The 19,067-nt window shown below is 37.6% G+C and overlaps 1 protein-coding gene across 4 annotated transcripts in view; it reads left to right on the top strand.

Moving 5' to 3' along the window:
* The window catches only part of vgll4b (vestigial-like family member 4b), a 109,293-nt gene that overhangs the window by 53,262 nt on the left and 36,964 nt on the right, over nucleotides 1-19,067 (top strand). Inside the window, exon 1 of one of the 4 annotated variants that reach the window (XM_061888215.1) lies at nucleotides 3,701-4,136. The exons of the other annotated variants lie outside the window; for them this stretch is intronic. Within the exon in view, the coding sequence (XP_061744199.1) occupies nucleotides 4,055-4,136 (82 nt within the window). The 5' untranslated portion in view covers nucleotides 3,701-4,054. Of the gene's footprint in view, nucleotides 1-3,700; nucleotides 4,137-19,067 lie in introns of those variants that run through there. 4 annotated transcript variants of the gene reach the window in all.

Here is a 19,067-nt window from a genome sequence, read left to right as displayed (position 1 = left end):
TCAAAATTTATTTTTTTTCCTGTTTTCTCCTCTTTTCGCGCCAAGTGCGTGCTCTTTCAGTCAATTAGTGCTCATATAAACAGCCCGACCCCCGGCCAAAACATTTTTTATTGTAATTTTGATGAATTCATCTAAATGTGCATGAACTATTTCTGTTTAAAAAAAATGTAAATGTCACATGTGAAAAGTTTAAATATTAACTGTCAGTTACTGTACTGTGCCATTTGTACTACTTTATGAGTATGTATTTTCTATTGTTTCATAGAAAATAAAACAGCAAAGTCCATTTGGCTGTCATCAGTTTTAATTATGAGACACAATTGTGCCAAAATCATGATTTTTTTTCATGCTTGAAATTAGAAATTATTACTTTAAAAAAATAGTTTTATACTTGTGAGTGTTGACAGTTTTGCGACCGTTGATATTCTAGTTTCAAGCATGTTTTACTCAATATAGGTCTTAAAATCTCAGCAACAAGCTGTAATATCTTACTGAGATCATTTAGGACCAAAACCCTTAAAACAAGTAAAACACTCTAACATAAAATCTGCTTAGTGAGAAGAATTATCTTATCAGACAGAAAATAAGAAAATATCACCCTTATGTGAGCTATTTAATCTGACTTAGATTTCAGTTTTTGCAGTACATTCCTAACCCATAGGGTTCAATATAATGTCGGTCCACCTTTTGCAGCTATTAAATCTTCAACTCTTCTGGGAAGGCTGTCCACAAGGTTGCGTAGTGTGTTTATAGGAATTTTCCACCATTCTTCCAAAAGCGCATTGGTATGGTCACACACTGGTGTTGGTCGAGATGGCCTGGCTCTCAGTCTCCGTTCTAATTCGTTCCAACGATGTTCTATCGGGTTCAGGGCAGGACTCTGTGCAGCCCAGTCAAGTTCATCTACACCAAACTCTGTCATCCATGTCTTTATGGACCTTGCTTTGCGCACTGGTGCACAGTCATGTTGGAAGAGGAAGGGGCCCGCTCCAAACTGTTCCCACATGGTTGGTAGCTTGGAATTATCCAAAATGTTTTGGTATCCTGGAGCATTCAAAGTTCCTTTAAATGGAGCCAAAGGGCCAAGCCCAACTCCTGAAAAACAACCCCTAACCATAATTCCTCCTCCACCAAATTTCACACTCGGCACGTTGCAGTCCAAAACGAATGTACCATTCTCCTGGGAACCTCCAAACTCAGACTCATCCATCAGAGCGCCTGACAGCGGCCCATTCTTTCTGCTTTTGCTTGCTCTTGGTGTGTAACATATTTATGTTTGTCTTCCAATGATAATAATACTTGAAAATTCTGCTTAAGATATCAAATTTTAACGCAAAAAATGTAAGTTTTTTTTTTTCATTTACAGTATTTACACAATTATACATTTTTATTAATTTGATGGATAGTTTGTCTAGCAGATATTTAAGTATTTATTTTTATTTAGACAAAAATGTTTTGGGAAGTTTGATTATATACTGTAGTATTTGTTGCAATAAATTATACTATTAAAGTTTAAAAGGCATGCAATTTCAAGCAGTAAATATATTTTTTTCTGTCAAAATTAAATAAATAAATTAAATTTAGCGAGAAGATATTAAGGTCCTGTAATGAGTTGGCGGCTTGTCCAGAGTGTACGCCGCCTTCTGCCCGATTGTAGCTGAGATAGGCGCCAGCGCCCCCCGCTACCCAAAAGGGAATAAGCGGTAGAAAAATGGATGGATGGAATATGGCAGGTCAGTCAAGAAAATTTTAACGCAAAAAATGTTACTTTTTTTTCATTTACAGTATTTACTCATTTACACATTGTCATTTTTATTAATGTGATGGATAGTTTGTCAAGCAGATATTTAAGTATTTATTTTTATTTAGACAAAAAACGTTTGGGAAATATGATAATATACTGTAATATTTGTTGCAATAATGGATACTATTAAATAGGGCTGCAAATCTTTGGGTGTCCCACGATTCAATTCAATATCGATGCTTGGGGTCGCGATTCGATAATACATCGATTTTTTCGATTCAAAGCGATTCTCGATTCAAAAACGATATTTTCCCGATTCAAAACTATTCTGTATTCATTCAATACATAGGATTTCAGCAGGATCTACATCAGTCTACTGACATGCTAGCAGAGTATTAGATTTAAAAAAAAAAAAAAGCTTTTATATGTATAAAGGACAATGTTTTATCAACTGATTGCAATAATGTAAATTTCTTTTAACTATTAAACAAACCAAAAATATGACTTATTTTATCTTTGCGAAAACATTGGACACAGTGTGTTGTCAAGCTTATGAGATGCGATGCAAGTGTAAGCCACTGTGACACTATTGTTCTTTTTTTTTATATATATAAATGTCTAACTATAATGTAAATGAGGGATTTTTTAATCACTGCTCTGCTGAAATTATAACTAATATTGATACTGTTGTTGATAATATTAATTTTTGTTTCACTACTTTTGGTTTGTTCTGTGTCGTGTTGGTGTCTCCTTTCAATTGCTTGGTCAGGTTTGGTTTTGGAATTGGATTGCATTGTTATGGTATTGCTGAGCAGTGGTTTGTTGGATTGATTAAAAAAATAATAATACATAAAAATAATAATAAAATAAAACCTTTTTTTTTTTAAATGAGAATCGATTCTGAATCGCACAACGTATTCAAATGGATTTTTTCCCCACACCCCTACTATTAAAGTTTAAAAGGCATGCAATTTCAAGCAGTACATATATTTTTTCTGTCAAAATGAAATAAATGAATTACATTTAGCGAATGAGGTAGCGACTTGTCCAGTGTGTACGCCACCTTCCGCCCGAATGCAGCTGAGATGGGCTCCAGCACCCCCCGCCACCCCAAAAAGAGACAAGCGGTGGTAAATGGATGGATAGATGGGTTTACAATCATCAATCAAATCTTGGATGATGATTAATACTACAAAAGCCATTACATTTATATTTTTGTTAAAAACATTGAATGTGATTTAGGTAGTTGTCACGCCAAATTTCTTCCCCCCTACAAAAACCTTCCCCCCCTCCCTTTACTTCCGTGGTCATGATTAATACAGACGTTTTGTTAAAGCTATATTATAAAAATATAACGCTGTATTATAAAAATACAGACGTTTTGTTAACGCTATATTATAAAAAAAATAGAACAAATTAAAAAAACTATTTACAAACACAAGGTATGGGATGACGTAAGAGGAAATGTAAACCCGGAAGTAAATGCGTCATCCTATAGTTTGTGTTTGTAATTGTTTTTTTCGTTTTTGTATTTTTTCTAATATAATGTTAACAAAACGTCTGTATTTTTATAATATAGCGTTATATTTTTATAATATAGCGTTAACAAAACGTCTGTATTAATCATGACCCCGGAAGTAAATGGGGGGAAGGTTTTTGTAGAGGTTAAGAAATTTGGCGTGACATAGCCTTTTTTAAAAAAAAAATTAAAAACATTTTTTTGCTTTTTTTTCTTTCCCTGATATTGAAAGTGTATTGCCTGTTGAGTGAATTATAAATATATGTTTATAATGGTTTTCAAAGTTTTAAAGAAAAGTAAAAAAACAACGACAAAAAACAAAACAAAACAAAAAAAAACACATTGATACCGGTTGGTGAGTAGCGTTGTCGCCCTCTAACGGTCACAGCGAGTATGCATGCATCCAGGGCACTTCCGCCAATGGCGTGTGACGTCACAGCTAGAAGCTCCGTCCACTTCTATGATCGAGTGCTCTTGCATGGAAGCAGCGGTGCATTGGTCTCATTCTCCACATAGCCTGCGTGTCAGTGCAGTCTACTTACAGCTGGCTGTGAGCAGAACTGACCTTATATTCTCCTTATTATTACTACACACTACATTGTAGCCAACTTGTCGACAGACTTGATCATTTCTACCTTCTTTTTATGCAACTCTGTTTTTTCTCCCTTTTTTTACGAAGTTGAAGGCTGGGCCTTTAACTTTGCTGTTGGGAACAAAAAAAAAAAAAAAAGAAAGTAGATATTTGTTGTTGTCGGTAAGACTTTAAAAAAAAAAAAAAAAAAAGGTGATAGATGCTACTGACGAGAATGGACCTGTTGAACTACCAGTACTTGGACAAGATGAACAACAACATTGGCATACTCTGCTACGAAGGTAAACTTGCTCGATGGTTTTATTGTCGTTTTTTACACAGTTTTGCCTTTTCGGTTCGAGTCGGGCTGAAATGAGCTACTAACATTTGAATGTGTGTTCTAAAACGGACGTAATGGTTGTGTTGGCAACTTTTAACGTTGTAAATATAGCGCATGTCGGATGGAGAATAGCGCCGCTCTACGTAGCTAATGTTAGCCTCTTGCGTCATTCTCGGCTAATTTGAGTCATCGGCACAACGCAACCGCGTTCGCACTTTCGTCAATTTCTTGTTTTTGATTAATTGCCTGTGTTTGGTTTGATCACTGTTGTCATTTACGTTCCCTACTTACACTTTTACTACTTTGTCTTAAGTGATTATGGATTTTCGAAACAATGAGGTTGCACTGTCTGTCACGGTCAAGTGTTTACATTCCTTTGCAAATATAATAGTGGTGCAAATGATGCAGGGAATTTTATCAAATCCCCTGACGAGCAGGGAAACCTGCGAAACAGGCTTGTAGGGAAGATATAGCCTCTGTGTTTATTCCTGACCTAACACATACACACACACACATATATGTATATATATATACAATATATATATATATATATATATGTATGTGTATACATATGTATGTATATATATATATGTATGTATGTACATATACATATGTATGTATATTTTTTATTTATATATATATAATATATACATATATATACATATATATAATATATACACACATATATGTGTGTATATAAGTATATAAATATATACATGTATGTATGTGTATATATATATATGTGTATATATCATACCATGTGTATACATGTATATATGTATATATATGTGTAAATATGCATATGTATATTTGTGTATATATCTATGTATATGTGTATATATGTACTGTATATATATGTGTGTATTTATACATGTGTATATATATGTGTGTATATATGTACTGTATATATATGTGTGTATTTATACATGTGTTTATATATATATGTGTGTGTGTATATACATACATGTGTGTGTATATATGTATATATACATTTAGGGTTTCCCAAACATTCATTTATTTGTGGCGTCCCGCCACGAAAGAATTACGGCTGCCACAAAAAAAAATAAAAAATGTTTTTTTTTATTTTTTTCTCCGGCTTTTGACTCGCTTGACCGGTCATATAAGCAATGGGACTCTGTCTGTGAATGGAGCTTGTAGTTACATATTATGTAAATATTATATAAATATGTATATAAATATATACATAAAGTGTTGTAATTATATTCCATCTCTGCGTTCTTCTTGGTCGCCGCCGCCGAAAATGCAGTTAATTTCAGTTGTTTTGGGAAACCTGTGTATGTTTTTGGTATTTGAAGAATTTTTCTTGACATTTGTTTTGATAGTGCTTATTCGATTGCTGTATTTTTTAATCGCAGCATTGTCGCTGTGCATGTGTTTTATGGCATTTGTGTGTATTTGATTTTGGATCATTTCTGTGTTTGGACCTGTTTGCCGCATTTGTTTACCTACCTACACACCTTTTCCACCAAGATTCCACATATTGAAAAGTCTATAAAACCGGGGGCCACAATTAGAGATGCCCGATAATAGCTTTTTTGCCGATATCCGATATTCCGATATTGTCCAGGTTGAGGGAGTGGGGCTTGTGGTTGAGGTGGTGGGGTGTATATTGGAGCGTTCCGGAAGAGTTAGTGCTGCAATGGGTTCTGGGTATTTGTTCTGTTGTGTTACGGTGCGGATGTTCTCCCAATATGTGTTTGTCATTCTTGTTTGGTGTGGGTTCACAGTGTGGCGCATATTTGTAACAGTGTTAAAGTTGTTTATATCACAACCCTAAGTGTAACCTGTATGGCTGTTGACCAAGTATGACTTGCATTCACTTGTGTGTGTGAAAAGCCGGAGAAAAAAGATATCTATACAAGTACAACCCATTTATCATTTATTTATGCGACTGGGCCAGCACGCAAAGGCAGTGCCTTTTAAGGTTTATTGGCGCTCTGTACTTCTCCCTACGTCGGTGTACCACTCCGTACAGCGGCGTTTTAAGAAGTCATACATTTTACTTTTTGAAACTGATACAGATAAATTCTGATATTACATTTTAAAGCATTTATCGGCCGATAATATCGGACATCTCCAGCCACAATTCCTCACTTTCTTAAATAACACTGTTACCAATTGAGTAAATCCAGTTTAGTTCAAGATGAACAAGAACCGTGTCTCAGCTTTGTGTTATGACAAATCAAATGGTTATTGTTATTACTTTGGTCTTTTAACTTTTTCCCATGACTGTTTATTTTACTTTTTCTAGTGTGATTTTAACCCTTCTAGGTAATGTTCAGATTATTGTTTAGGTCATGTCGTGGGCTACTTAATCTGGGGACTGCAAATGACTCCCAGTACGCACTCTGGACACCCTTGTTTTATTACATTTAGAGGCTGCGGACATTTCATGTATCACTTATGACTAAAAAATATGGTTTTGGAGAAAATGTTACTTCCATTTTTCTTTTTTATATTACTTTTTGTAGAAGGATCATTTGTGAGCTTCATAAAGGAGTAAGCCTACTTTGGTGCTGTTTTAAACTCATCAGTAAAAAAGTAAAACAACTCCTGTGCTCAACTTGATGAACTAAACCTGCATTAGGGCCAATCGGTAGAAAATGGATGGGTGGATAGCATGTGGCTGAAACCTTTTTTGCAGATTAGCAGAGCAGCTCTAAAGAGACAATATGCCATATTTTAGTTTTTTTGTCTTCCCTTTGCCGTTATTGTGAAATAGCAATCGGTTCCACAGCTTATTCTTCAGCTTAGTATTGCTTGAAAAGGATAAAAGTGCCACTGTCCCGGCGCTGAATCAAAACAGAAGGTTCCAGTGTGTTCTCTTCTCTCTCAGGTTTCACACCAGCTATCCAGTTACACCAATTGACCAGAGGAGGAGACTTTTTTTTTTTTAATGCTTTCATATCCTCTGGGTGTCTTTCACATGATGATTCTCACACGCACACACACACACACAAGTGTTTTTATCTGTTGCTGCCAGCTGATTTCTGCTGGATTAGTATGTGTTTTGATTGCTTTTTAGCTGACTGAGCTGAAAATGGTGCTTCAGGATAAGAAGAAAAAAAAAACCCACGAAGATGGGGAAGGGGATGAAAGGGAAAGAACGCGCCTGTTCAGACATGCTCAGTTCAAGGAGTTGTAGAGTAATACTGTCAGTGTGCTGACTTGTTGCCCTGAGAGTACATACTTTGACATGTACGCCTTTTTGCTGCAGTTATTTAGATGTAAGGAAAAAGTGAAAACATACATCAATCAATCAATCAATCAATGTTTACTTATATACCCCTAAATCACTAGTGTCTCAAAGGGCTGCACAAACCACTACGACATCCTCGGTAGGCCCACATAAGGGCAAGGAAAACTCACACCCAGTGGGACATCGGTGACAATAATGACCCAGTGACAATGATGACTATGAGAACATGATACTGTGAAAGATCAATCCATAATGGATCCAACACAGTCGCGAGAGTCCAGTCCAAAGCGGATCCAACACAGCAGCGAGATACATGACACTGTATAGAGCAGGGGTCCGCAACCCAAAATGTTGAAAGAGCCATATTTGACCAAAAATACAACAAATAATCTGTCAGGAGCCGCAAATAATGAAAACCTTATATAAATGTTATAATAAAGGCAACACATGATTTCAGTGTCTATAACAGCTATATTAGCCTACTATCAAAATATTTGCATTGACTGGGGTGTTTTATATAACTGAGGAGTTCCTCAAGGGACCCCATTAAATCCTCTTCTTTTTGAGGGTGTTGCTGTCGCTTGTTGACTTCAGATGCAATCAGTAGTCATTCGTTCAACTTCCATCCATCCATCCATTTTCTGCCGTTTGTCCCTTTTGGAGTCGCGGAGGGTGCTGGAGCCAATCTCAGATGCATTCGGGCGGAAAGCGGTGTACACCCTGGACAAGTCGCCACCTCATCACAGCATTCGTTCAACTTTTTTTTAGTTATATTAGTGGTGTTCCTCAAGGTTCTTTTCAATTATTTGGGCTCATTAAGTGGTGGCCCACAAGTTCAGTTTTTCAATTTTATTTTACTAAGACCCTAATTTTTGCAGCAATTAAAAAACAAAAACAAAACCAGAGTGCCGTCAGAGATTATTTTTACTATATTTTTTGCAGAAAGTATTTAAAAACAGTAGAGCAGTCCAGTGTATTTTACAAAATCAAATGTCTACAGGATTATAAAAATAAGCCTAAAAGTGAGAGGAGAAGTCCGGCCCCCCGGTCTTTCAGTTGTCTGTAAATGTGGCCCCCCAAAACTATGTTGTTGTATATCCCTGGTGTACACAGTGTTTATTACCTACATGTGTAAATACTTGCATGTATCACCTTTACCTAACCCAGGAGTAGGGAACCTATGGCTCTAGAGCCAGATGTGGCTCTTTTGATGACTGCATCTGGCTCTCTGATACATCTGAGCTGACATTGCTTAACACGATAAGTAATGAATAATTCCACTTGTAATCACAGTGTTAAAAATAATGTTCAAAATATCAATTCTTCTCATGCATTTTAAATCCGTCCATCCGTTTTCTACCGCACCGGTTCAAGAAGTTGCATCAATGGTAAGAAGTTATTTATTTATTATTGGTTAGTGTGGGGCTTGCCCTCCTGGGGGTTCTTCAGACCCCCAAGCACCGACATGAGAGCCTGTTTCAGGGTTACAATATTGTTTTATTTTTCAATAAATCTCTCAGTTGTTTTCCAGCAATTGTATTTCCAGCCCCAACCCCATCTCTCCTCCTGTCTGCTGCTTATTACAGAGCGACAGGTGATTAGATAACAAGGCCCAGGTGGGCCATCTACGCACCTGTCGCTGCAGGCCCGCAGGCCACGCCCCCTCCACAGTTAGCTTCTGTTATTACAAAGAATAAGAGACCTATTATACTCTAGAAATGTTGGTTTTACTTAAAAATGCACCCGTTTAGTTGTGTTCAGTGTTAAAAAAAATATTATATGGCTCTTACGGAAATATATTTCAAAATATTTGGCATTTTTGGCTCTCTCAGCCCAAAAAGTTCCCGACCCCTGACCTAACCCATTTTGTCGACTGTTTGGCTTGTTACTTTCCATCATCTACCATGAATTGATTAACGTGGACCCCGACCTAAACAAGGTGAAACACTTATTCGGGTGTTACCATTTAGTGATCAATTGTACGTAATATGTACTGTACTGTGCAATCTACTAATAAAAGTTTCAATCAATCGCTAGTGAACAATTTCAATTAAAGAGTGACAGAGAGTGAAATGAGCAGAGCTATTTAATAACCAATAGTAACTTTTATTATGTAAATTTTGATCAGAAATCCGAGAAGGTGTGCTGTTTTCAATCAGGACGAGTTGTATACACACAGGGGATAATGGACAGAAATCTGACCAATCGCAGCTTTTTGTAGGTATAAGGAGAGGCGAGTTTTCTTAGCGTACACAATAAGCATGAACCAGGCTGGGTTTTCAAGCTTTAACACATGCAAATGCTGCCCCTTGCTGTACAAACACGCAGGTTTGGATCAGTGCCTTGCTTTGCTGCCTCTTCGGTTCAACTCGTCAACCCATCCTCAGGTTATTTATGATGCTGTGGTTGTGTAAGGATATCTAGCAGGTTGCATTACTTCAATATGCACATCTTGTTTTTAGGAGACATGTGCACTGAATATTAAAACAATGTTTTTTTTTTTTTCCATTTATGAGGAGACATACTTGTTATTAAGCATGATTAAATTCAGCCTGTTGACCCGGCCACTTGTAAAAACTAATTGCCCACCCCTGATGTGCTAATACAAGCAGCTACCTAGCTCAACTGTAGCCATAGGACTGCTATACACATTGTCACGGTTATTATCAAAGCTTCTTTTTACACTTGTGTATAGTAAAGTACTTTAACATTACAATGGCTTTTTTTTTTTTACACTTGAAATGTTTAAACAATCATTCATGGTGGCCACAGAATAGGCAAATCTTTTGGGCAACATGGCGATTTCAACACATCCAAGTGTGTTAATGAAAACTACCGTATTTCCTTGAATTGCCGCCGGGGCGTTAATTAATTTAAAACCTCTTCTCATTCCTGCACTTACCAAAGGCATGCGGTAAAAATAAGCATGCGCTAATTATTTTAAAACCTCTTGTCACTCCGGCACTTACCAAAGGCATGCAGTAAAAATTTGAGTCTGATGTAAGCTTGGACCTTAAATCCTACTAAATAGCTCTTAATCTTCTTCCTTATATGCGATTTCAAATTACTGGTATTGAAATCAGCCTCCTCCATTTTGAAAATGATGACAGGGGAAGTGTCACTTGTGACGTCACGAGTTTGACCAGGCGCTAATTATTTTGCGAAGCGAGTTTGACCCTGCAGTAATTCAAGGCAGGCACATAATATATGCCCTGCGGCAATTCAATTAAAATGCATGTTACACTTAAATAGCTAGTGTGTAATAAGTACAATAGTTACATAGTTTACCATGAATTAATTAATTGATTAACAAGTTGAAAAACGTATTTGGGTTTTACCAATTAGTGGTCAATTGTACGGAATATATACTGTACTGTGCAATCTAATAATAAAAGTTTCAATCAATCAATCAACATTACAAACCCTTTGTAGGGCACAACAAAAGACTCGATTCAGCCAAATGCCAAAGACAACTCCTTCTCGGATAGTACTGACATCTAGCGTTTTGGAAGTGCAACTGCATGCAAAAGCTACGAAATAATACTTGATAATGACACTCCGAAGTGTAAGAAATCATGATATAACGACTGGACAGTACAGTTGTTAAAAATGTAATAAAAAAATAAATAAATTGTATTTGCAACAAAATGTTAAAAAAGGAACATTTATTAACACATGAACACACAGAAGTACTGGGACTTGGTGTCATTGAGTACTTGGAATTCATACAGTATCAATTTCAAACGTGAAAAGACTCCGTCTCTAGTTAAACAAGTATATTAGTTGTGTTATTTAGAGCAGTGGTTCTCAACCTTTTTTCAGTGATGTACCCCCTGTGAACATTTTTTTTATTCAAGAACCCCCTAATCAGAGCAAAGTATTTTTGGTTGATAAAAAGAGACAAAGAAGAAAAATACAGCACTATGTCATCAGTTTCTGATTCATTAAATTGTATAACAGTGCAAAATATTGCTAATTTGTAGTGGTCTTTCTTGAACTATTCCGAAAAAAAGATATACAAATAACTAAAAACTTGTTGGAAAATAAACTGATTCAATTATAAATAAAGATTTCTACACATAGAAGTTATCAACTTAAAGTGCCCTCATTGGGGATTGTAATAGGGATCCATATGGATTCATTAACTTCATTCTAAACATTTCTTCACAAAAAAAGAAATCTTTAACATCCATATTTATGGAACATGTCCACAAAATATCTAGCTGTCAACACTGAATATTGCATTGTTGTATTTTTTGATTACAGTTTATGAACTTACATTCATATTTTGGTTGAAGTATTATTCAATAAATGTATTTATAAAGGATTTTTGAATTGTTGCTATTTTTTTAGAATATTTTTAAAAAATCTCACGCACCCCTTGGCATACCTTCAAGTACCCCCAGGGGTACGCGTACCCCCATTTGAGAACCACTGATTTAGATAATAGTGATGTTGTTGGAACACAGTGACAGTGTTTTTTAAAGGGGAACATTATCACCAAACCTATGCAAGTGTCAATATATACCTTGATGTTGCAGAAAAAAGACCATGTATTTTTTTAACCGATTTCCGAACTCTAAATGGGTGAATTTTGGCAAATTAAACGCATTTCTGTTTATCGGTCTTTTAGCGATGACGTCACCGAGGTAACACACCCGCCATATTCATTTTCACATTACAAACACCGGGTCTCAGCTCTGTTATTTTCCGTTTTTTTGACTATTTTTTGGAACCTTGGAGACATCATGCCTCGTCAGTGTGTTGTCGGAGGGTGTAACAACACTAACAGGGAGGGATTCAAGTTGCACCACTGGCAAGAAATTTGCCGCCAGACCCCCATTGAATGTACCAAAGTGTCTTAGCATTTTACCGGCGATGCTAAGACAGACATGGCACAGAGATGTATGGATAACCTGCAGATGCATTTGCAACGATTAAGTCAACGAAATCACAAAGGTGAGTTTTGTTGATGTTGTTGACTTATGTGCCAATCAGACATATTTGGTCACGGGATGACTGCCAGCTAATCGATACTAACATGCTACGCTAATCGATGCTAACATGCTAGTTACGCTAGCTTTATGGACATTTGAAACTTGATACCCACATTTAATGCGAAACAAACACTTACCAATCGACGGATTTAAGTTGCTCCAGTGTCACAAGATGCGAAAGTCCTGATTGTTTGGTCTGCACATTTTACCGGCGATGCTAATAAGGCAGCCATGCTATTGGCCACTTCATTAGGTACACCCATGCTATGGCCGAATAGTGTCAATAGCTATTCGCTCAATAGCTTCAGTTTCTTCTTCAATTTCGTTTTCGCTATCTGCCTCCATACTCCGACCATCTGTTTTCAATACATGCGTAATCTGTTGAATCGCTTAAGCCGCTGAAATCAGAGTCTGAATCCGAGCTAATGTCGCTATATCTTGCTCTGATAACCACCATGTTGTTTGTATTGGCAGCCCTGTATGACGTCACAGGGAAATGGATAATGGTTTCGAAGATAGCGAAAATAAGGCACTTTAAAGCTTTATTTAGGGATATTCCGGGACCGGTAACATTTTGAAAAAAACTTCATAAAATACAACAAGCCACTGGGAACTGATTTTTATTGTTTTTAACCCTTTTGAAATTGTGATAATGTTCCCCTTGAAGGATTGCTGGGCATTGCTGACTGTGCAATAAAACATCCTAATTTTGTCAATTTGGTCAAACTCCTTTTCTTTTTGTGGTTCCCCCTTTTCATCTGATCAAACCAGTGTCTATCTTTTAAAAGGAACTTTGCTGGAAGTCTGTTTAAACGGCGTCGTATTCATGGGGATGAATAGTGAGATAAAAAGCAGCGGCGCCCGAGCCCTAAGCTCACAACCGCAGCGATAACAGAAGACCAAGCTTAGACTCATCTTGGAGTATCTTTAGGGGGGGGAAAGAGAGCGAGAGAGAGTTCACCTCCGTTTGTAATCTAATCTGATCCAGAGTTCTGGCTGTTTGAAGCTCTGTCAAGAGAAATAGACTTTGATCAGACGGGCTGAGTGGAATGAGATGAGAGAGAGTTTGACTTCACTGGAGAGTATTTATCTCATTGCTGTAGCCATGTTCTCCATGCTCCTAATTGGAGGTACCAAAAGTCATTAGTCACCATGTTGAAGACCAAGCTCAGAAAAAAACATTGTCTATGCATGTGAATGTGTACAGTAAAATTACTTAGGACCCAAACACCTCAAAAGCCTTGTCTATGTCACGATCTAGTGTCTATCTCCTTTTATTGCCATTTATCTCTGCCTGCTCCGAAAATAATGATGTCATCCTTGTTGTCATGGCGAACATTGGGGCAAGCACGAACATGCCAACGGGAGGGGGGACGGGGGGGGGCGGTAGTGCTGCAGTGTTTGGAAGGGAAGCCACGTTAAGGCTTGAGTTAGGATGCACCCAGCCACATTTTTTCACTACCCATCCTGATACCTCCATTTGGATATTTGCAGACATCGATACTAAGTCTGATACCAGAGTTTTTTTGCTCTATATACTTTTTTTTTTAAATATTGTTGATTTTATATGAGGCTGTAATTATATTTACGAACATATGCATGTATGTGGGATCTGAGCCGAGGATGTGGTCGTGGCTTGTGCAGCCCTTTGAGACACTCGTGATTAAGGGCTACAGTATATAACTAAAGTTTCATTGATATGTGAGGTAAGAAAATAAGTCTGAAAAACTTGTAAAATGCCACCCTGAAAACAAAAATCCAATTGCAAATGATACAAATTAACTGTCAATATTTACTACATCCAAGACGGAGACACTCACCTCTACATAGTCTTCTCCAAATAAATTACATAGGGTTGCGTCTTCTGATCAGTGCAAATGAAATATACTGTCTAGGGCTGGGAATCTTTGGGCACCACATCATTCGATTCGATTCTTGGGGGTAATGATTTGAGTCAGAATAAATTAGACTTAGATTTATACAAACTTTATTGATCCACAAAGGAAATTGTTACACACAGTAGCTCAGATTGAAAGGACTATCAAATATAACATATTTGTCATATTTACATATTATATATATATAATATATACTGATATAGCAGTGGTTCTCAACCTTTTTTCAGTGATGTACCCCCTGTGAACATTTTTTTAATTCAAGTACCCCCTAATCAGAGCAAAGCTTTTTTGGTTGAAAAAAAAAGATAAAGAAGTAAAATACAGCACTATGTCATCATTTTCTGATTTATTAAATTGTATAACAGTGCAAAATATTGCTCATTTGTAGTGGTCTTTATTGAACTATTTGGGAAAAAAAGTATAAAAATAACTAAAAACGGGTTGAAAAATAAACAAGTGATTCAATTATAAATAAAGACATCTACACATAGAAGTCATCATCAACTTAAAGTGCCCTCTTTGGGGATTGTAATAGAGATCCATCTGGATTCATGAACTTAATTCTAAACATTTCTTCACAAAAAAAAAAAAAATCTTTAACATTATTATTTATGGAACATGTCCACAAAAAATGTAGCTGTCAACACTGAATATTGCATTGTTGCATTTCTTTTCGCAGTTTATGAACTTACATTCATATTTTGTTGAAGTATCATTCAATAAATATATTTATAAAGGATTTTTGAATTGTTGCTATTTTTAGAATGTTTTCAAAAAAATCTCACGTACCTCTTGGCATACCTTCAAGTACCCCCATTTGAGAACCACTGTATTATAGTATATTCTTTGTTTATATAATATATAACAAATCCCAATTACCATGTGCAATATTACAGTCATCATGATCAGCGGTGACTCGAACGAGTATGACAAACCTCCTGCCAGGGGTGTATCCCTTTTTATGGAGGATGCCTGTGCGTGACTTTGTTTAACGTGGGGAGACTGGTGCACAGACAGTCACCACACCATCCTTGACAGAATCAGGTAAGGGTCCAGTGGCATGGAGTCCAAGACAACTAGGGACTCTTTTCTGCTGCAGCCTTCTTCTGCCATCGCAGCCGTTGCGGTAGTTCTTAAAATCTACCGTCTTCCGCCTGCTCCGCCATTGAGGTCTTCACCGTATCCCTGGCTAGGGGTCAGTCAGGTACTAGGCCTTTGCCAAGGGCCACTTGGGGTAACAGTAGTAAAGGGGTTAACCTCCTATTGCCCCAAGACCCCCATAGAGGAGCTGCCACAAATGATTGGAGGATGCGGGAAGAACTGTGGATTACATCGGACGGTCTACCCCGCAGTTTTTGAGGACCAGTCATAGACAATTTTAGAGTGAAAAGCAAATTTTATTTTCACTCGCATACAAATCATTTTAACTAGGATTGTTTCCCTGGCTTTGAGACTCTCCCGTAGATCACTGCAGGAAGACACAACAAACTTCCTTTTTTGTCTCTCATGGACACACACCTGTTGTTGTGAACTTTGGACTAGCGATGGCAAATACATCAAGGCCACTAAACACAAAACCACACAAAAAAAAATATACGCCACACATACACCCCCCTGTCCCCCAATTCAACGCCCTCGACGCAAATCCCGTAGAGGTGATGAATGGATGGTCAGCGCCTGAGAGCTGCGACCTACCACCCTGACCTGGAACTACCTTTGCTCTGTTGCTAGATATCTCGAGATGTATGTTATAATATGTATATGTGCTTTGCTATGGAGGTTTTTTCCCACTCCGAACTGGGCCCCCTTAGGAGCCCAGTCTGGATTGTATTTTTTTACTCATCCTTCCCCAGCGTTTACTTTTTCCCCATCTTTTACGGGGCGCCTTATGGCGACCCATCCGCGGTCTTGTTCTGTAACCCTGTACACTGTTTGTTTGTCTAATCTTGAACAAGTTTTCTTGTACTTGTTGCAATGACATTAAAGACCTACCTACCTACCTACCTACTTTAACGTCATGCTCAGGAAACAAAAATATTACAGTTTATGTAACAGCTGCAGCATAAAATAGAGAGTAGATCCCGGAGAAAATATATATTATAAACAAAGAGATGTAGCTAACATAGAAGCGGTCAGGTAATAGACGGATATCATCTACTGCTGATTATACAGCTGGATGGAGTGCGGAATGAAGGAATCGAACAATATGGGATTGAAGCTGAAGAAGCCTGTTGGAGTATGAGCTCCACTGTCCCTCAATTGTCTGGTAGAGTGGGTGGGCAGGATTGTCCATGATGGTGAGAAGTTTGTCCAGTGCCCTCTCACTGACGCAGATGCCTCCAACTCCGTGCCGATAGCTTGGCCGGCTTTCCGGATCAGTTTGTCAATTCGGTTTAAGTCCCTTTTGCTGGTGCTGCTCCCCCAACCGAGCACTGCAAAGTACAGGGCACTGGCCACAACAGACTGAAAAAAGATCTCCGCTGCACACATTAAAGTACCTAAGTTTCCTCAGGAACAAATTCTCCTCATGTCCTTCTTTTATAAAGCTTTGCTGCTGTCCTTCCAGTCCAGTCTGCTGTTCAAGTGGACTCCCAGGTACTTGTACTTTTGATTCAAAATCAATACTTTTTTAATCCAACTGGGTGCCAGTTCTATGACAAACTACATTCCTCCATAAAATAAACAGCTCTAAAACATTTCTTTATTACTTAACATGAAACTGGTTTGATTTAAAAATATATACTCACACATTTAATAAAGTCAAATAAAAATAAGGCAATAGAATTATCCAACACTTATTTTTTGAAAGTAGTTATGTACAGAAGATATGATCATCTACATATCATATCAATCATACAATATGATTTGCCTGAGTGACTGGACAGGACAGATAAAAAAAAAACTAAATTTGATTTTTAAAATAGATTTTAATCCATTAAGAATTGTTACAAATAAGAATTGCGCCTAATTAAAAAAAATATATTTTTTTTACACCCCTAATACTGACTCTTGTAGCAGCAAGTAATGAAAGGAGGTGGAACATATGCCTCATTTGTCCTCACATCACATGTCCACACGTCTATTCAACAGCTGTCCAGGGAGCCACTAGTCCGTTCCAAACTTGGGAGACAAAACAAAAAGTTTTGGAGCAAATTGCTAAAAAAAACAAACTCTGGTGTGATCCTGTTTTATAGAGGATCTTGGACTACTGTAAACATAAACACATTGACATTTTACCCTAGCTAGAAAACACAAAATTGGGACTTACATAACTGAGGCGTTCTTCAAGGCATCCCTTTAAGTCAGGCCTGGGCAATTATTTTGACTCGGGGGCCAAATTTAGAGAAAAAAATGTGTCTGGGGGCCAGTTTATCTATTTTTAGGAAAACTAATACAAAACCTCACAATAAAGTCTGATTGAATGCTAAAAATTTTATCATAGATCGCCTTAAAAACGGAATGGAATTACATTTTTTTTCTATGAACGATAAAACCTTGAATATTGACAACATATAAACGTCACTCCCCCTCTCAATCGACATATTTTACAATCAAGCCAAATGCAACAAAAATGCAACAAACTCAGCAAAATATGAACTTGAAGGGTAAAAAATAAAAAAAAATCTACAATCTGATATACCGTATTTCCTTGAATTGGGGACGGCGTGGCGAAGTTGGTAGAGTGGCTGTGCCAGCAATCTGAGGGTTACTGGTTCAATCCCCACCTACCATCTTAGTCACGTCCGTTGTGTCCTTGGGCAAGACATTTCACCTTTGCTCCTGATGGGTCCTGGTGAGCGCCTTGCATGGCAGCCCCCGCCGTCAGTGTGTGAATGTGTGTGTGAATGTGGAAATACTGTCAAAGCGCTTTGGGCTCCTTAAAAAGGGTTAGAAAAGCGCTATACAAGTACAACCCATTTACCATTATAGTATGCGCCTGCCTTGAATTACTGCCGGGTCAAACTCGCTTCCCAAAATAATTAGCGCATGCTTAGTATTACCGCCTGGTCAAACTCGTGACGTCACGAGTGACATTTCTTCCCCTGTCATCATTTTCAAAATGGAGGAGGCTGATTTCAATACCGGTAATTTGAAATTGCATAAAGGGAAGAAGCTTAAGAGCTATTCAGTAGGATTTAAGGTCCAAGCTTACATCACACTCAAATTTTTACTGCATGCCTTTGGTAAGTGCCGGAGTGAGAAGAGGTTTTAAAATAATCTGCGCATGCTTATTTTTACCGCATGCCTTTGGTAAGCGCAGGAGTGAGAAGAGGTTTTAAATTTATTAGCGCCCCGGAGGCATTTCAAGGAAATACGGTATGTGATATATCACTAAACTTTAGAACTTTCTTGTAAAAATCTCCTTCCACGTCTGTCCCTGACACCCACATTTCAGGCTGCCCGCTCTGGAAACACTCTGTGGAAACGCTCCCCACCCACACTCCTTGGTGACCTACTGTGACGTAGATTGCCATATTAACTAGTAGGGTTGTACGCTATACGGGTATTAGTATAGTACCGCGATACTAATGAATCATATTCGGTACCATTCCGCCTCTGAAAAGTAACGGTCCGCCACACCCTAAGACAAGGGTGTCAAACTCATTTTAGATGGGGGGGGGCACACGGAGAAAAATCTACTGCCAAGTGGACCCGACTGGTAAAATCACAGCACGATAACTTAAAAATAAATTAAAAAATCAGATTGTTTTCTTTGTTTAAAAATAGAAGAAGCACATTCTGAAATTGTACAAATCATAATGTTCTTGTGTTTTTTT

Source organism: Nerophis ophidion, linkage group LG02 (genome assembly GCF_033978795.1).
Source record: "Nerophis ophidion isolate RoL-2023_Sa linkage group LG02, RoL_Noph_v1.0, whole genome shotgun sequence".
In the NCBI taxonomy this organism is placed as follows: Eukaryota; Metazoa; Chordata; class Actinopteri; order Syngnathiformes; family Syngnathidae; genus Nerophis; species Nerophis ophidion.
Note: the sequence above shows the minus strand (reverse complement) of the source record. Positions and strands in the feature narration are given on the sequence as shown.